We start from the raw sequence: 20,065 nt of genomic DNA on the forward strand, positions 1-20,065 counted from the left end.
CTGGTGTAGCAAAGATGGTGAACGATGGAAAAGCTACACAACGTCAGTTTCAAGAAATGCTACGTCATAATCGTGCCATGGAAAGTCGCGGATTGTATCTCGCACCATACAAATACGGACGAGGAGTCTCAATGAGAAAGAAGAAGAAAAAAAAAACGTCAAAGAGACGCTAAAAATGCCAGAGGGCGTAACTACCAACGTACAATTGCTGCAACTAGCAAAACGTATGCACATTCCATATTTTAGAGGTGTTTTTATGCGTAACTCATTACCGATCGGTGGTATATATCGAAACGAGAGCGGGATCATAAATTTGGATAACGCTAAAGGCTCGGGTACTCACTGGGTAGCGTATGCAAAGAGGGGGAATTGTGCTATATATTTTGACAGTTTTGGCAATCTTCGACCGCCGAATGAATTGGTGCGATATTTAAATGTGACAAAAATAGAATATAATCACACATCCTATCAAACTTATAATCAAAGCATCTGTGGACAATTGTGCTTGCAGTTTCTCCAAACGGTCGATGCACGCGAATTTAAAGACATACATTGCGCTATTCAACTTAGTATTCGTTAAACAGTTTGGCCAACATGTCTATGACATTCACGCTGACTGGAAAGAGCAGCGTTCTCGCGGCAAACTACTTTCCCAACATAGATTTAAGCGACGGTGAATACGAGCTTGGTCTAGCGGATTTTGAAAGTTATCACACGATATCGAACGTGAATTCCTCGAATAATAAATTTTACTTTGGCAAAGACGATGCGGAAATTACGATTCCCGAGGGATCGTACGAGCTGCAAGCGATACATGAATTTTTGAAACATACAATTTTACGGAAACGTTCGCAACACACAGTTCGTGATGGTGATAAAAAACACACTGACGACGATAACTTTGAGCCTGGAGAATGGCCTATAGTGCTCCGCGCTAATTACAATACGATGAGGAGCGAGATCAAATGCGCCTACAGATTAAATTTTAGCAAGCCTAACAATATTGGATCGCTGCTAGGATTCTCGAACCGTATACTGCAGCCGCGAAAATGGTACGAGTCGGACGTGCCGATTAACATTATCAACGTGAACATTATCCGCGTCGAATGTAATGTGACCGCGGGTGCGTACAACAACGGCAAACTCGTTCATACGATACACGAATTTTCACCGAGGGTACCACCAGGATATAAGATATCGGAAACACCGGCGCACATCATTTACCTACCGATCATCGTGCGGTGCATTACGGATTTAACGTTACGCGTTGTCGACCAGGAAGGACGATTACTCGATTTTCGAGGAGAAGAGATCACCATTAGATTGCATGTACGACGGCGGTAAAATTAGCGTGTGATGCTCGTGTTGAACGGATCGAAAGACGTGAGAGACAATACAATCTTTACGACGTCAGCGACAACAACATCGACATTTGCTAATATCCAATCATCCGGCACTAAGAAAAAGAAATTGAACGCATCAAACGTTGCGTTTTTACAATCTTTGGGATTCGTGGTGCGAAACATTTAAACGATGACTGACATTCTCGACATCGCGGATGAGCCAATCTTTGACGATCGCATCGTCAAGATTGAGACTCACTCCTATAACCCATTCGCCAACACAACGCTCGGACACAGTGATGAGATAAGAATACCCATACAACAACAGGATCTGTATACATTGCCGTACGAGAGTTTCTTATACATCGAAGAAGAATTAAAGATAAAGAAGCCAGCTAGAGGATTCAATGTGGTGCTGCAAAATAATTGCGTTGCATTCATGTTTGACGAGATTCGATATGAACTCGATGGTGTGGAGATTGATCGAAATAGAAACGTGGGAATAACAAGTATGCTCAAAGACTATGTAACAATATCATCCGATAGAAGCGTGATTATGAGAAATGCTGGTTGGAGTGAGCCAACTATTGTGGATGGACACTTTAATTTTTGCGTACCGCTCTACATGTTATTGGGATTTTGCGAGGATTACAGACGCATAGTAATTAACGCTCGTCACGAATTGATCTTAATACGATCGCGCAATGACAACAATTGTCTGCTTGGAGCTTCGACGCTGGAGCCTGTGATCAACATATTCAAGATACAATGGCGAATGCCACATGTGTTGTTGAGTGAAATTAAAAAGCTGTCTATGCTGCGCGCTCTGGAAAGCGGACGCTACCTCAGCATGGGTTTTCGCTCGTGGGATCTGTACGAGTTTCCGCTGTTGCAGCGTACAACCAAACATTCGTGGGCCATTAAGACCGCGACTCAGCTGGAGAAACCACAATACGTTATCTTTGCTCTGCAAACAGGCCGGAAGAATGTTATGTCCGAGGATGCGAGTAAATTCGACGACTGTAAATTAACAAACGTGAAACTCTATCTGAACTCGGAATGTTATCCGTACGATGACATGAATCTGGATTTCGATAAAAACAGATGGTCGATTCTGTACGACACGTACGCGCGTTTCTGCAAAAACTATTACGGATACGAGTACCTCGAACCGAGTCTCACTGTCTCACTGTTTCTACAGTACGGTCCGTTTGTGATCATCGATTGTTCTCGACAAAACGAATCGGTCAAGAGTGCAACCGTGGATGTGCGATTGGAATTTGAGTGTAAGGAGAATGTGGCTAATAATACGACTGCGTACTGTCTCATCATACACGATCGCGTAATCCAGTACAACTCGTTGACCAACGTTGTGCGCAAAATTACCTAAGTGTTTGCGACAATAATTTAGAGAGAGGGAAAGCTGGATATAAATCCGAGTGTTACGAGATGGTTGTCATTCTTCTTAACTGACGAAAAGAGATCTCATCATGTCTGTACCAACGTTTGTCGATCTGCAAGGATTTGTCGTTTCGAATAAATTCATCGCAAAGGAGGTGGCGGTGCTGAGAAGAGGAACTGTTCTCGCACACTACATTTTTCGGAGTCCTATACCATGGCATCTCCTTACAAAATCCGAAAAGTGTCAAGCTTCATGGTTGATGGCGAATCATCATGGACTACAATGGGAGGATGGAATCGTTGCGTACAGCATGGCGAAACGATTGATTACAACTGCTGTAGTTGAAGAAGAAGATGATAAAATGCAGAGTATCGTATACGTTAAAGGATGCTAGAAACGAGAATGGCTTGCTAATATGCTCGGCGACGATGCGAGAGAAAATTTAATCATTGAGACCTTGGATGCTGATTACGACGATATCGAATCTCTAAATAATCTAGATGTTAAAAATACTATACGATGTGAAAAACATGTTAAGAATTGCGCATTACAAAATGTATTCAAAATATTTAACTGGTGGTCGCAACGCCAGAAAGAATTGCAAGATTTGGAAAAATAAAATATTTAAACACTAATATGTTTTATTTCTTATTCCCCCTCCTCATTCCCTCCCTCCCTCCCTCCCTCACGAGTCATTTAAAAATTCTTTTTATCCGAGTATCGTCTCTCTCCCTTCTAAAAATTTCAGAGCACTAAAGTATTCTAGAATCTCCCACCACATTTACCACTAATCTCCCACTACTTTGAAAAACGGGATGTCACGTATATTTGATTCTTCATACGGTCAGTGTTGCGTTAACCGTTCGTGAAAGTGGTCCACTTTTGAAATCTGGAAATATGTACTACGTCGAAAGAAGCAGTGGCGGCCCCAGCAGAAGCGTGAATAATTACGTACCGAATCGTTATGAAACTCCATCGTTTGAGAACAAATGTGACAAGTAAGTTTTTGTTTAACTTCTTTTTATTTTTTCACAAATTGTTTTTAAACTAATTTTTTTATTTTATTTTTCTACAGCATTTCGTTGAAGCGTCGTGCGATTCGTATACTAAGTAGACGATACGCATTGACAACCACGGAATTCAAATTCCTTGAAATTGGTATCAACGTGGGTACACCGAGTTACGTGGAAATTGTCATAGGAGATCATCAAGGAAAGGAACTGGTATTATCTCTCGAAACGTGGAAGGGACTCTACGAGCAACGTCGCAATATTCACGATTTACTGCGAAAGGACTCTAAAGATACCTATAATTTTATAAGCGTTGGACCGCTAACAGTGCGAGTTCATACGATTAACGATACTAAACTTATAAGTCTCGAATCTTTAAACGTACGCATGATGATGATTGAACCGACGTTACACCGTATGTTTGATCTCGATCAATGCATCGATGTAACCTTTGATCGATTGGTTAGAATCACCGAGACAGTCGATACTAAGTTTACACAATTCTCCAATATCGCGTCCACTATAACGGATAATAAAAAAGTGTCAAATGTAATATGCGCCAGCGACGCCTTCAATAAACATCAACTCGTCGATTGCGAACTGGTAGCTTTAGTTTTTAGTCACAATATGTAATAAAAAAAAAATATATATATAAAAGAGAAGAATAAAGTTTTTTTAAATTTAAATCATGATATAATTTACTCGCACGCATTTCCCATCCGTGCTTCCTCCCACCCGTAAACAGTCCCAGTTCTCATATGTAGCTCGTTGCGGGGAATGACGTCATGCTGGGACCGCGAGAGAGTAAACGCTAGGAAAGAAAGAGATAGCGCGAGGCGAAGGAGAGCGAGAGAGTAAACGCTAGGAAAGAAAGAGATAGCGCGAGGCGAAGGAGAGCGAGAGAGTAAGTGCTAGGAAAGAAAGAGATAGCGCGAGGTGAAGTAGAGCGAGAGAGTAAGTGCTAGGAAAGAAAGAGATAGCGCGAGGCGAAGGAAAGCGAGAACGCAAACAGAAATTTTTTTTTTCTTTTTTCTTTTTTTTCTTTTTATAATTTTTTTCTTTTTATTATTTTTTTCTTTTTTTTTCTTTTTATATTTTTTTTTTATATTAAATATTAAGTTATTATATCTAGTTATATCTAGTATATGAAGGAAGAAGGATGGGATAGATGAAGGAAGCGCAAGCAAGCAATTATATGTGTTTAACATAATTTCTTTTTTATTTAAAAAAGTGTGTTTATTTACAAAATCTGTGTGTGTGTGTGAATTTAAAAATAAAAAGAAAAAGATATAAAAAAAATATATAAAAGATTGCACGCCGATGGTCGAGGGGTACGGCACGACGACGACTGCTGCTGCGAGGCACTGGAGGGGATGACCAGGCAGGTCTCCTGCATAACAGAAAAAAAAAATTTATTAATATTTTCATAATTTGAAAAAGAATCTTACACATCAAGAATTACTTACAATTACTGATCAGAATCAGTATCAGAATCTGGATCATTGTCGATGACATGTTGTAGATACAACATGTTATCGATATGTTGACGGATTTCCCGATGGATTTCTTGTAACTGCTCAGGACATGCTTGCCGATTTCCGTCTGGTAAACAGCAATTCTCGCAAGGCTTTCCCCTTAGTCTGTTGTTTTCATTCGTTCATATATAACTTTGTAGTTTAAAGATCACTGTTGAGGAATTTTTTATGTCAAGTTCGCGATTTCGTTGAAACTCCACCACCGGATTTAATAGTTTTTCGGTCACCATTTTTCACAGCACTTAGTCCTAGCAAATGTCTACAAAAATTTATTGCTGCGCACAAAAACGACACACACTATATGCTATTACTTGGCACAGTGAGTGTCCACAATTATTACACGAGTTCCAACCGTGATAAATATATTGTCCAGTTTCATGTTTATACACAATTTTACCTTGTGTATATGAATCTTGAACTTCAATGAAACATCCCGAACAAAATTTTTCACTATTTTCCTCGTCGTTGTCATACTTTTTTACTTCGTAATAAAATATGATGTTACACATTTTCTGCCGTTCAGTTATAATTCGTAAATCTTCACGCACTAACGGCACTACTTGTTCATTCAAATAGTCTTCCGGATCACTCTCATAATCAGAGTCATTCACTATTTCCACTTCTTCATCGCTGTCGTCGATGATAACCACATCTTCATTGTCTTCATTGTCTTCGATGACAATCACATCTTCTATATTCATTTTAGCACTAAATCGAAAGACACTCGACGACTGTTGAATACGTTTTAACGCGGAGACAGATTCTCAAATTCGAGCAGCCGAATGTTGGCGCTGGTGCGTTGCATTCTTTCCTTAAAAATTATGGAAGATGTTTCGCTCCAGTTTTATGGGAGATTTTCCGCGAGGGTACAAAGCTGCCGAATGTCGGCGCTTAAAATCTCTTTTTCCATAATATTCTAATGGTCATAAAATGATCATAAAAAATTAGAAAAAAAAAGAAAAAAACACTTTTATGGTTTCTAAAATGTCCCTCGGCTATAAATAAACTACAAAGATAAACACCTTGCAGTTGCAGTTCTTTCCCTAAAAATTATGGAAGATATTTTGCTCCAGTTTTATGGGAGATTTTCCGCGAGGGTACAAAGCTGCCGAACGTCGGCGCTTAAAATCTCTTTTTCCATTATATTCTAATGGTCATAAAATGATCATAAAAAATTAGAAAAAAAAAGAAAAAAAACACTTTTATGGTTTCTAAAATGTCCCCCGGCTATAAATCAACCACAAAGATAAACACCTTGCAGTTGCAGTTCTTTCCTTAAAAATTTCGGAAGATATTTTGCTCCAGTTTTATGGGAGATTTTCGGCTAGGGTACAAAGCTGCCGAACATCGGCGCTTAAAATCTCTTTTTCCATAATATTCTAATGGTCATAAAATGATCATAAAACTAGAAAAAAAACAGTTTTATGACTTCTAAAATACCCCGGCTATAAAATCAACTGCAAAGATAAACATCTACTTTCGAACGTGTGTAGGACCCTCCCCCCCCCTACCCCCTTTCCCTAACAGACCCCTCGCGCCTCTCAGATACCCCATCCCCGCACCCCCCTCAGCGCCCCATGGCTTAGAATCCCCACTATAACACTACTTAGAGCTCTTTTTAGTTGATGCTGTTCCTCTGTTTTTCTTGCTCACTTCTTTTTGTAAAAAGCTCCAAATTGTCTCTTGGTTTTTCAATCTGCCATTCTAACAATAACAAAATTATAAATAGTACGTTGATTTGGAAAACAAAATTTTTAATTTATAATTACTTACTTTCGCTTATATTGTGTGGATATTCGCTATTAACTACTTCTTGCGCGCTTTCACTAAATAAAATATCTCACCGGATAGAGAAGCCTTGCAGTCACAAACAGCAAAACAAAAGCTCATGGTCGTGCCGTGGAGACAGGGGGAGGTGGAGAGGATAAGCACGCACGCCAAAAGTGCTGTTCTACTGATTGCGGCTGCTATTTGACATCTCCGCTATCGGAAAATCTCCGGTATCACTGCATAAAAAACATAATCGCTTGCCCAGTTGTAGTATAGATTCTGCTTAAGATTTTAATCTATATTATTCACGGAACAAACTGGTGAGAAAGAATGCTCTTATTAAAATTAATTTATACTTTTTATTAGAATTATTTATTCCTTGATATTATTCTATTAATTATTTTTTCACATTGTGTGGAGTGTGTTGTAATTATTTTTACACATTGTTATTGTTTTACAAATTGGGAGATTTTGTTTCTTAATTTTTGTAAAACATTAAGACTCCGAGGCAGCCTTCGGCCGCCCCCTTAAACCGGCCGCTCGCGGGGCACGCGTTCGCCCTCCGCCAGGATCGGCCCTGGGTCTGGAGTAGCGGCTTCAACTCGTTCGGAATGGTCTCTATATAATGTCATGTCATTTCTGATACCTCACATTAGGAAAAGAAAGTAAATTTAATATATGATGATTTGTTCTATATATTTTCGAATGATTGCAGTATAATTCTTTCAATTATTTCTGATTGCAGATCTGTGGACAATTTTCCATCAAAAGCATTGGTGTCCGCAGCCACATCTACATCATTATTATCAACAGATGAAGTATTTCTGTCGGCATCTCCAGGCAGCACAGAAATGATATTAGATAAGCAGGCTGTGGATGATGTTAGCGCTCCATTTAAAGTTATTGCCATCTGTCCTTTCATCTCGTCGCCTTCACTTGAGTGCAGGTTATCATCAGCAGCTGCAAATATGCCCTATTTAGAGCCTACAAGTCGATACAAGAAAGCCAAAGTTGGGCGAAACATCTGAGATGTTTAAAGAAACTCTTGCCATTTTAAATAAATCTATAGTTGCATCCAGTGCTTCTGTTCCACCCTTATCATCACCACCACTTTCAATTGATATTAATGATCCAGATGTCTTAATTGGTAAAAATGTGGAATCTTGCCTCAAGAATTTAACAAATATAGCATTAAAGTTGAAATACGGGAGGAAATTTAGATCAATTATTCAAGATTGTGAGGACTGAAGGTTTGAAAGTTTCGGATTAATTGTTAAAATAATATTTTGTTGTTATATTAGTTATTTCGTTGTTTCGGATAATCCTACATCTGGTGCTATCAAACGTCTCAAGTTTGAAAATGCAGATAATATTCCACAAAAAAATGTGATTGAGTTGAGTCGTAATATATGTACTGATGATTTGAGTCTTAACGTACGTGCTAATATCCAAGTAACTAACGGCAAAGAGCATTCATTAAAATTCACACAGTTTGATTTTATCACTTCAATAACAAATAATACACTAGGATTTTTAGCTAAATTATACAGCATTGATAATATATCTCGTCATCATGTCCAGCTTATTCTTGAAAATCAAATTGAAATGCTACGTAATAATAGCTAATTGGATATTCTTGAAAACAAAGTAATTGATATTATTTAAAATCCAGTTGAAAAGGATGAAGCTCTTAAGGAAGTGCGACATATGTTTAATAGTTTAAAAAACATGTATTCTGGGCTCAAACGGAACATCTTATTGTTACATTTAAAACTTTTACAGAATGTGGTGCTTACATTAAACCTCAAGCTTTTATTGTGGGTCATACTCTAACTTCAAAACATTTATATGGATCTGTGTTAATGGAGACAACTAATTTATATGATAAATTTATTCCTTTGCGTTCAGTATTACGTGGATTTTTAGAATTACCGGGTGTCTTAAATAAAATCTTATCATATATGAAAAAATAAAGAAAGATCGGATGGTTCTATCCTTGAAAATTTAATTCAAGCAAAATTATGGAAAGAAAAAATTAAGTCCAAGTTTGGGAAACTTCTGCTTCCTATCGGATGTTATTATGATGAATTCGAGCCCGGAGATACTTGTTCTCCTCATAACGGTGTTAACAAGATAGGTGGTTTATATTATTTTTTACCTTGTTTATTATCAGAGAATAAAGCTGCTCTGGAAAATATTTTTACAGCTCAAATTGTATACGCACAAGATAAACATTTCGGAAATAATGAATTATTTCGTCGTACTCTGCACGAATTGCAGTATCTTGAAATTACTGTAATAACAGACAATACAGAAACTTACATTGCACTTGCTGTGTTTTTAGGCAATAATGAAGATGTGCACAATGTGTTAGGATTTACCAATTCTTTCAACGCAAACTATTTTTGCCGAAGATGCGAAGTTCATAAAACTGTGTCATATACTCAAGCAAAGGCTAATCCATCTCTTCTGAGGAATCAACAAAACTATACTACAGATATAAACATAAATAATCTCAGCAGCACATATAAAATCTTATTGCATATGGAATGACCTTTTAGGAATTCATTGTACTGAAAATATTGCTTATGATGTAATGCATGATCTTGATGAAGGAGCATGGAATTATGATATGTGTTTACTAATTATTAAGTTAATCGAACTCAAACGCTTTACTATTGATCAGTTAAATAATAGAATTCAGGGATTTGATTACGGTTATTGTGAGGCATCAAACAGACCAGGCATTCTCGAAATAAAAAATCTCAAAAAGAGAAGTCTTCCATTTACAGCTGCTGAGACATCATGTTTTGTTAGGCATTTTGGTCGGTTGCTGATTATATTACAGCTGAAGACCAACAACCGTAACGTTTTTATGAAGTAATCGTTGAAATTGTTAATATTATTCTTTCTCCAACTGTAAGATATGGCGACACAATAGTTATTCTTAAAAATTTAATAAGTGAGCATCATTCTCTATATTTGAAATTGTTTCCTAATGAAATTTTAAAGCCGAAGTATCGCAATATGCTTCATTATGACGAATGTTGTGAACAAATCGAACCTCTATTGTTTATGTCAAACTGGCACTTTGAGGCGAAACATAGGCCATCCATACGATATAGTGCTACTAATTGTTGTTATAAAAATTTACCTGAGACATTAGCTCAAAAAGCTCAGTTAAAGTTTTGTTATCGTCTTCTTGCTTAAAAAGATTTAGAGTCTAATATTACTGTATCAACTGGTAAAATTATTTATACTCACTTATAGCTGAAAATTTTGATAATTTTATTCATCTTTTATCCAATAAATTTGTTAATAAAATTCACATCTTAAAATGGGCTAATGTCTTAGGTACTCATTATAAAGCGGGAATGATATTATTAACTGGCTTCGATGAAGAGTATCCTGTATTTGGTCAAATTAAGTTTATTTTATTTGAAAATGATACCAAAAATGTTTCTTTTATTTTGAAAGATTTTAAAACTATTATTCTCTTCTCTACATCAAGCATATTTGTTCCTTTTGAAAAGTGGTTTTTTATAGAACAAAATACTCTTCATAGTCATTTACTAATTCATATTCGATCGGGTCCAAACGAACGTTCCTATATAACTTTCCGGCATAAGTTATAAACACAATCGTTTTAAGTTTAATTATTTATTTTAACGGTATTATTATTTATTACTATTTTAAAAATAATAAAAACTGTTTAAAAATTGTGTTTAACTAAAAACAAATTTATTTGTATTTCTAAACTGTCTCATTATTTTAATATAAATAGTTAATAAAGTTAACGTTTTATAGTGTCCACTAGATTTAACTAATTATAATGATAATATAATATTAACAAGATATAATGTTATTTATATATACAGATTCTCTTATATTTTGATACAAATTTTAAATGTTCACATTTGAAAATATATTTTTTTTATCTTTCTATATTTTTTATAATTTGTAGATGATAAAATTAATTTTGTGCATTAGTGTATGATGAAATGTACAGTAATAGTTTACACACACACACACACACACACACACACACACACACGCACACACACACACACGCACACACGCACGCCGCACGCACACACACACACACACACACACGCACGCACGCCGCACGCACACACACACACACACACACACACACACACGCACGCACGCACACACACACACGCATGCACAAATATACAAAACCGAATTTAACATACGCAAATTACAATAAAATTTTAATAAAATTAAAATAAAATAAATAAATAATTAAATAAATTTTAATTTGTATGTTATTAAGTTCAGCTTTGTATATTTGTCTAAATTATCTTTATATATATCATCATAAATATAAAAAAAAATTATAATACCTACAAATTATAAAAAATGTCAAAGGATAAAAAAGAAATATTTGCAAATATCAGCATTAAATTTTGTATCAAAATATGAGATATTCTTATAATAAATATAAATAATTTTGCATTAAGCATTATAATAAGCTACATCTAGGAGAGACTAGTTTTTATTTAAGAAAAATAATATGTTAAAATTAAGTTAATTTTTTTAAGAAATTAAGTTGACAAAAGGCGTCATTAAAGAAAAAAATAATGCTAATACAAGTATGCTTAATATTGAATGGATGCTACTGCATTTTTTAATTGAAATAAATTTTGTTTTCAATTAAGTATATTTTTATTTTTATTTCAAGAATAATCTATTTTTTATTGAAAATTATTTATTCTTGGCGCTATTTTAGGAATAAAATATTCTTAGATGAATACATATTTACATTTTTTTAAGAATTCATTTTGTGTGTGAATGATTATATAGATGTTTACTGAACGGAACGTAACTTATACAGATATTTACTAAAAAAAGATTAGACGAAAACCATAGATTTGTAATTTTTCTTTATTTGCATGTTTTAATTAATATGTACATGAAATATACTCATTTAAGATATATTTTTATTTAAGCAATATTAGTTATTGATCAATCATTTATATTTCATACAATCCATATTGTATAAAAAACATTTATTTAAATTAAAATATGTACATAAAAAAATAGTGTAAATAATTAATATATTAAAAATAATATACACAAAAGAATTTTAACAGAAAATAAACCATTTCATATATAAAACATAATAGTTTGGTATATAACAATTTTTTCTAACTACGGATTGTGAATTGCGATGAGAGAATAGACAGCATTTTTAAAACAACTGCGTATAATTGCAAACACTCCTGGAAATAATTTCACGCATAAATCGAAACTGAGATGTTGTTTAGAGATGCTGATAAAAATGTCCTTCCACGTTTTTCTATTAGAATATTACATTACTCTGTGTCATAGAAAGCAATTCTAAAAATATATTTGTCATCATATATGAATTAATTTAATGCAGAATAAAAAAAATACCAAATGAAGAAAAGAAAAAAAAATAGTAGTTTATCTAATTTTTTTACTAAATTAACTTTAAAATTGTTTATGTTGCAAAGCAGCCAATATCTTATTTTATTAAAATTAAATTTTCTTAGGTTTTCAAAAAAAGGCACATGTTGCGAGATGTATAAAATGTAACCTAATTCTAGAATATATTTGTATTATGTTACCTGCATTGAATTAGATTTGTTAATTCTAGGCAAGAATATATCTAGAAAAAATTGCATAAGGATAAATATGCATATATACTTATAGATATAAGATTAGTTTCATCAAATAATCTCTTTGTCCAAACTTTCGCTTTCCCGTCGTTGATACGTTTCCACAGAAAAATTATCTCTGATATGATGATGCACTTGTTCAAGTCTGTAACAATCGCTGCGTATCGAAGTTTTAAAAACAGATCCGCGATTCTGACAGAATCGCTTTAATAGCAGTCGTAGGATTGTCTTCTTACAAACGAATATGATAAAGATACCGATATCTTGGATAGTTTCCATTATATAAGTACTATGATCGATGTACAGCATTGGAATATCATTAAACAGCCAAAACGTCCATGTGTTTAACATAATCCATTCTATGGCTATTAAGATAAACAGCAAAATAAATAGTTTCAAATACAGATTTAACCTGCAAATGAATATATCTTTTTAGGTTCCTAAAATTATATGACTGATTATTAAAATTATGCTATAAACGAATACATTGAAAGTGACGCTTTATGAAGATATTGTAAATATCGAAAAAGATCATAATTTTATTTTATATTTTATATTATAGAGATCACACACACACACACACACACACACACACACACACACACACACACACACACACACACACACACACACACACACACACACACACACACACACACACACACACACACACACACACACACACACACACACACACACACACACACACACACACACACACACACACACACACACACACACACACACACACACACACACACACACACACACACACACACACACACACACACACACACACACACACACACACACACACACACACACACACATGCACGCACACGCACACGCGCACCCACACGCACACACACGCGCCCACACACAAAATAACAATATAATAAATACTATTAGTTAATTTAAAATATTATAATAAAATAAATTTCAAGTTTAAAAAAGAGCGAGAATCTTATTAACAATAGCACACAAAAAATGAATTCTTAAAGAAACGCAAACATGCTTTGAACTCTCCAAAAATATTTTATCCTTAGAATAATGACAAATATAAATAATATTTAATTAAGAATAGATTATCTTTGAAACAAAAGTAAAAAAGTATTCTTTGTTGAAAATAAATTCAATTAAACTTTAATTAAAGATTTATGTAAGTTGTATTCATTTGATACTAAATATGCTTGTATTAGCATTAGTTTTTCAATGACATCTTTTATCAATATGTATGTATGTAATATTGTGCAAGATTTCAAAAATAATAGATATATCTAGATTCAAAAGTGTTATATAATTTTTATAATAGAAATAAAACATAAAAATCAGTATAGGTCACTGTAAACTATCGTCCGAGGGTTAATATACACTTATTTGAATACTCGACAAAAATATCGATAGGACGAGCTAAACATTTCACTCACTTTTAAAAGTTTGAATAACGGTTTGAATCATGCCCCATGAATACAGTAAAATTTCAGTCAAATGTCATCACTTGTGCCACTTACATCTGTCATTTTGATGTTATTACGTAAAACAAGTAATCTTCGAATATAAGTGGAGCTTCCGAGTATATAATTCTTAATCTAAGAATAAATAGTTTTTAATTTTGTGATTTGAGTTTGTTATAACCGATAATGATTTTAGAAACCAGATTACTATTTTGAAGATAACATAATACATACTTCGTATAAATCTATTTATTATTGATGGTTTCTAGCTAGAGAGAGCATTTTATGTTCAAATAAGGGCATATAGCGTTTGAAAATATGAAATAAGGATTCATTTTTTGGGTAAAATTAAACATTAATAAATATTTGTGTACGAACCATTGCTTGTTATCATTATAATATCGACTCTCTGAATCTCTCAGATGACAGGCTGTGTTCTTTTCGTAACATGCGATCTTTAATGCTGTATAAATGGATAAGCAAATGCTACTAATAGTACAGATAGTTTCGGGCCCATGGAAATATAACTGAAACGCCGCATTCTCTAAGTAGTAAAAAATTAATTTGTAAGTATAAAAAACATATTTTTACTTTTCACATAAATGTTCAAATAAGTTAATCATAATTAAACATGTTGTATAATATAATTATGTTACTAATGATACTCACCATGAAACCAACAATTGTGGACACCAAATCCTGGTCGGATCAAGTTTTTCGATACACTAGGAACAAAATCCATGATAATACAGATGATAGTAAGAATGGAAGAACCTCCCCAAGCAAAGATGGAATATATGAACTTTTTTCTCTCTTGTTGTTTTACATTTCTTCGTAACGAGCGAATTTCTCTACAAAACGCAGTTTACATTTCATTTTAGCTAGTATATATACTAAATAAAAAAAAAATAAATTATATGAAAAAGAAAAAAGGAAATTATATACAATTACAGAAGCATTTATAAAATAATATTTATAAGATGTTAAAGAACATTTCAAGAGAGTGTGAAATATTATATTGTAAATTATTTTACAATCTAGTAAAATTTTATTACTAATTCATAACGTCGTTCTAATAATAATATATTATTTGTTTTTTAATAATTGAATGCAGGCTCATAAAAATCAATTTTATGTTTTGGAAAAAGAAGATTTAATAAAAATCTTCAATAAAAAAATATATACGTTCCAAATTAAATGCAATTTGCCACTAAAATTATTGTTTCTTAACCTAAATAGTTGTTTTTTTTTTTTTTACTATTAGCACGATATGATCAAACAAAATATTCTTTTCAGGATTAGTGCAAACTATTATCACATTATACCTTTGTATCTTAAGATATTATTATAAATATTATTACCTTTAAATATAGATATAATCTAAATGCACATGTTTATATGTATATTATAGATAAATATTTTATCGCGTTCGATTGTACAATATAAATTATAATTTTATATAAAAATTAATTCTTATTATAAAATTCTTATTAGAAAAAATTAATTCTTATTAAATAGAGTAATAATATAAAAAATATACTTGACAATTTACCTAAATGTCCACCACATATCAAAACTCATTGCAGTTAACCAAAAGGAACTCGCCAAATAACAGAAATAGTTCACTAAACCTGCAAGAATAAAATAAACAAAATTTCAAGTAAAGAGTGTACTTTAAAATGTTGCTATTCACAAATTATATCTGTGTATATGAAAATAACTTTTTTTACATCCAAAATTTTTAACACAAAATAATATAATTAATAAATAATATAATTAAAAAATACACACTCAAAATTAAATTAAATAATGTTTTGATTGAAGTGACACTTAATTTAGTAGAATTTTACTAATATTATCAAATAGATATTTATACAAATTCAAATTTATTGTATGTATATTAAAATGCACTTATAATAATTTTATTTACTTATTATTTCTTAAGTTCTAAATTACACGTTCAAGTTTTACGTTGAAAATAATTAATAGGAACATACAATCAGTCTAATGTATATATTGCATTAATTATATTATTACATGATTTAGGTATAAAGTACCGATTATAACACAGATGGAAAATCCCTGATTCATTGTGTCAATTAGTTGATCCATAACGTCGATTGTGCAAGCGATAAACAATAAACTGGCGTATCTGCGCAACATGAAACTATGTATATTATAAAGCTCTGACAGTATAAAATATACCAAGAATATTGTCAGCATACACAGCATAGACACTACACGACAACTGAAAGATACAACATTTAATTCATTTGGCAACTTTTTATTAATCAGATTATCTAATTTGATGTTATTTATTTCTTTTATGATAGTTTCGTTCAAAATCTCAAAGCAAATAAATGCATCAAACTGATTACGATCCACGACAGCTAGACAATAAGATACTGAGTCGACGAATGTGTCGAAATAGGGAAAATACAAAGTGCCGTTTCCAAAAAAAATGTATTCGAAATATTTATTATAGACATCAAGCGGTAATTCTATAGTTTCCTGGCACGGAACTTGAACGATCAGTTGAAACAGTTCATCCACTTTCCTATTTTCACTCTGCATCGAATCGTTCAAGTAGCCATATACATTTGGGAAAATATATTGGTCTCCTCCAGCAATGCAACTTTTGTCAATCAAACGATCACCGAGAGAACAACAGAGCTGAATACAAGTAATATTTTCGCATATTTTGTGCGGAATAATGTAATTTTTATTGTCATTTTCATTATCAGAATTATCTTTATTGTCGGCCTTTGTAAAGTTCGCTTGGAGTTCCATTGACATTTGATTATCTTCTTGATGATATTTCACATAATGCGCATGAAATTCGTACTGAATCGAATCATCTTTGTGATCGTTATTTGGGGAATTAATACGAAACACATATTCAGCATTTTTATTCATGGTGACATTTTTGCCCAAATGATATCGTTTGAAATCCGTCTCGTTGTTTCTAGTGGAATTTGTATAAAACTCGTATCTCATCGAATTTTCATCTTGCTTATCGTCAATCGTGAAATTCCGCACAGGTCTTAAAGCAAAAAATAAGAGTACACAATACAAAAGTTTAAAACTTTTGCCATACATTGTCAATAATTTATCGTATTAATTTGGTCTTTTCTTATGACAATTTCTTAATCTAGTATCTAACAGCTTGATCACGATAACGTAACTCTTCTCTTAGCAAAGAATGAAATTACTGCTCGTGAATGCACGGCGAGAGACACGAAAAACACATGTATTTGCGCGATCAATAAAAAGAGACTGCCGACGAATCATCTATAATATAGAAGCAATCTATTTGTTAAGAAATCGCGTATATAATGTAGATATTTTATCTACATGATATTAAACATATGATTAAAAAATTTATTTCCAAAAAGTATACAAAAAATTGAATATTACTTAAAAAATAAGATGTAAAAAATTTTATTTATTTTTTTATTTTACATTACAGGTAATAATACGTTTGTTTTTAATTAAAAGTTAAGAAGTTGAGAATATGTGAAATATATTATGCAAAATCCGGTTTGCAGTTATTTGCATTCTGATATGCTCATTAAAGAAATCACATTAACAATTTGTTACGTCATTCCGACTCCAAGATTCCTTCCTTGTTGCGTCAGTGATCGTCTAAACATCTGACCAATGATAAAAAAAAGGAAAATAAACGATTGTGTACATAACTTTTATAACTTATTCAATCGATCATAATCAATTAGCAATCAATATACAAGAAAAACAAGAGAAGTTTCCCTAATAATATAATTCTAAAACAAATGAAAAACAATAAAAGTATTTGATCTAAATTAAAACTTGTTCAATGATAAAACTATTAAGTTAGAACATAGAAAATAACAATTTCATAAAAATCCACTAAAAATAGCTACGGAATCATAAACTATAATCTGAATCATCGATAGACGGTCGTTAGAGACAAATTTTCCTCAAAAAGGAGATATAAAAACGATTCGCAAGAACGTTAGTGAATTTTTAGTTCAGTACGCAGGATGAATCAAAACAGTATAACACAATATAGTTAAGTTTAGTCCTCAGCATGTAAATTATTGTCGGATTCCAATCTTGCCCTGTATATAATAAAGTACTCAGACTCGTAACTTTTTACACATTTCCATATTTATCTTTTTTTATTGCAATTCTCATCCATTTTCCCCCTATATATATATATATTCTTATTCTTTTGGTAATCGTTGTCCAATATAATATTATCCAATATGCTCACCGCTGAATTAATAATTCTTATCAATCAAGGTGAAATGCATCCGGCACGGTCCACGCTCGGAAGAAAATCCATTTCTACCGAGATATCTGTTTCTAAAGTTTAAATTTGAGAATCATTTTTCTTAAATAACTTTTATATTACTTTGTAGATCTTTGATGTATGTATGTCCGTAATGATAATATTCGAAATATATATATATATATATATATATATATATATATATATATATATATATATATATATATATATATAGATACGATAGAAATGGATTTTCTTCCGAGCGGTGGACCGTGCCGGATGCATTTCACCTTGATTGATAAGAATTATTAATTCAGCGGTGAGCATATTGGATAATATTATATTGGACAACGATTACCAAAAGAATAAGGCAAGCATATCATTTTTACTAGTTTTTATTTAAACACAGTGTATGTTTACATAGTCAAACATTAAATATTACAATATACATTTGCAATTAATCATGCCGAAGCGTAAATGTTATCGTGTATTTCAACGAGATATCGCCGTAAGTTAATTAGAGAAGAGAGTAACGAGTTATTTCCACTTGTTTTTAATGAAGAATTTAGAGTCAATTCGCACGTAATTATAAATAATTCCTCTTTAGATAATGATGAGATTGTACATGAAAATTTTAATAACACTCTTTCCGAAATTGTACAAGATGAAACAGTAAATAATTTACCGTTTTTCGACAAAATAAATGTCTCTGAATATGATGCTTCTAATAATGAATTTTCACGTCGAACTTTTATAAGAGAGGATGATAATAATTCAGAAAAAAACAATGATTTTGAAGCACTTTTAGTACAATGGGCTATTACACATCGCATTTTTCATGTAGCTTTATCACATTTATTGTCTGGTTTGAAAAAAGTACATCCAATCTTTTCTAATTTGCCAAAATGTGCAAAGACATTATCACATGCATCGCGATATTCTGTTATTACTGATATATTTCCTGGTTAATATTCATTTTGGTATTGAATACGGTATTTTACAATTTTTATCTAAAAGTAACAACGCAATTTTATCTTCTATTCAGATTCAAATTGGTATTGATGGTTTGCCGATATCTCGATCTAACTCGAATCAATTATAACCCATTTTAGGAAAAGTCATGCCTCATTGAAAAGTATAATTTCTTATCGGTTGTTATTTCGGTAAAACCAAAAGCGGATGCAAATGAATTCTTACAACAATTTGTAAAAGATAAATATTTTGATTAATACCGGCATAACTTATAACGAAAAAACATTTTCAGTGTCAATACATTCTATCATATGCGATGCGCTTGCTAAATCTTTCATTACGCTTACTAAAGGACATACTGGTTATTTTAGCTCTCCAAAATGTATAATTGAAGGCGAATTTATCGCTAATAAAATTTGTTTTCCCGGTTTTGATTTCCAAAAAAGAACGGACACTAATTTTCGTAATTAAATTCAAGAAGAATACCATCTCAGTCGTTCTGTTCTATTAAACATTTCAAATTTTGACATTGTATCTCAAATTCCATTAGACTATATGCATATATGTATTGGCGTAGTTAAAAAACTAATAAAATTATGAATAAGTGGTCCTTTTAATGCTAGATGTTTATCTTCACAAC

General features: G+C 32.5%; 1 protein-coding gene across 3 annotated transcripts; it reads right to left on the reverse strand.

The window, feature by feature from the left end:
• Window positions 1–7,912: 7,912 nt before the first annotated feature.
• LOC140671246 (probable G-protein coupled receptor Mth-like 11) lies at window positions 7,913–17,450 on the reverse strand. Of its 3 annotated transcripts, none has more exons than XM_072902461.1 (5): window positions 16,238–17,450; window positions 15,733–15,811; window positions 14,850–15,031; window positions 14,559–14,724; window positions 7,913–8,020 (listed from the first exon to the last, which is right to left on the reverse strand). In XM_072902461.1, exons 1-5 carry the CDS (start codon window positions 17,277–17,279, stop codon window positions 8,014–8,016), a joined length of 1,476 nt encoding a protein of 491 aa, XP_072758562.1. In that variant the 5' UTR covers window positions 17,280–17,450; the 3' UTR covers window positions 7,913–8,013. The 3 variants fall into 3 exon arrangements, with proteins under 3 accessions (XP_072758562.1, XP_072758561.1, XP_072758563.1); XM_072902460.1 differs by lacking the exon at window positions 7,913–8,020 and adding an exon at window positions 12,207–13,138; XM_072902462.1 differs by lacking the exon at window positions 7,913–8,020 and adding an exon at window positions 14,059–14,315.
• Window positions 17,451–20,065: the final 2,615 nt, after the last annotated feature.

Source organism: Anoplolepis gracilipes, chromosome 11 (genome assembly GCF_047496725.1).
Source record: "Anoplolepis gracilipes chromosome 11, ASM4749672v1, whole genome shotgun sequence".
In the NCBI taxonomy this organism is placed as follows: domain Eukaryota; kingdom Metazoa; phylum Arthropoda; class Insecta; order Hymenoptera; family Formicidae; genus Anoplolepis; species Anoplolepis gracilipes.

Coding starts and splice junctions, on each gene's coding strand:
- LOC140671246 (XM_072902460.1), bottom strand. CDS start 17,279: ATGTATGGCAAAAGTTTTAAACTTTTGTATTGTGTACTCTTATTTTTT. Junction 15,812..16,237: donor TTCCATCTGTGTTATAATCG/GTACTTTATACC, acceptor TTATTCTTGCAG/GTTTAGTGAACTATTTCTGT. Junction 14,725..14,849: donor CCACAATTGTTGGTTTCATG/GTGAGTATCATT, acceptor TTTACTACTTAG/AGAATGCGGCGTTTCAGTTA.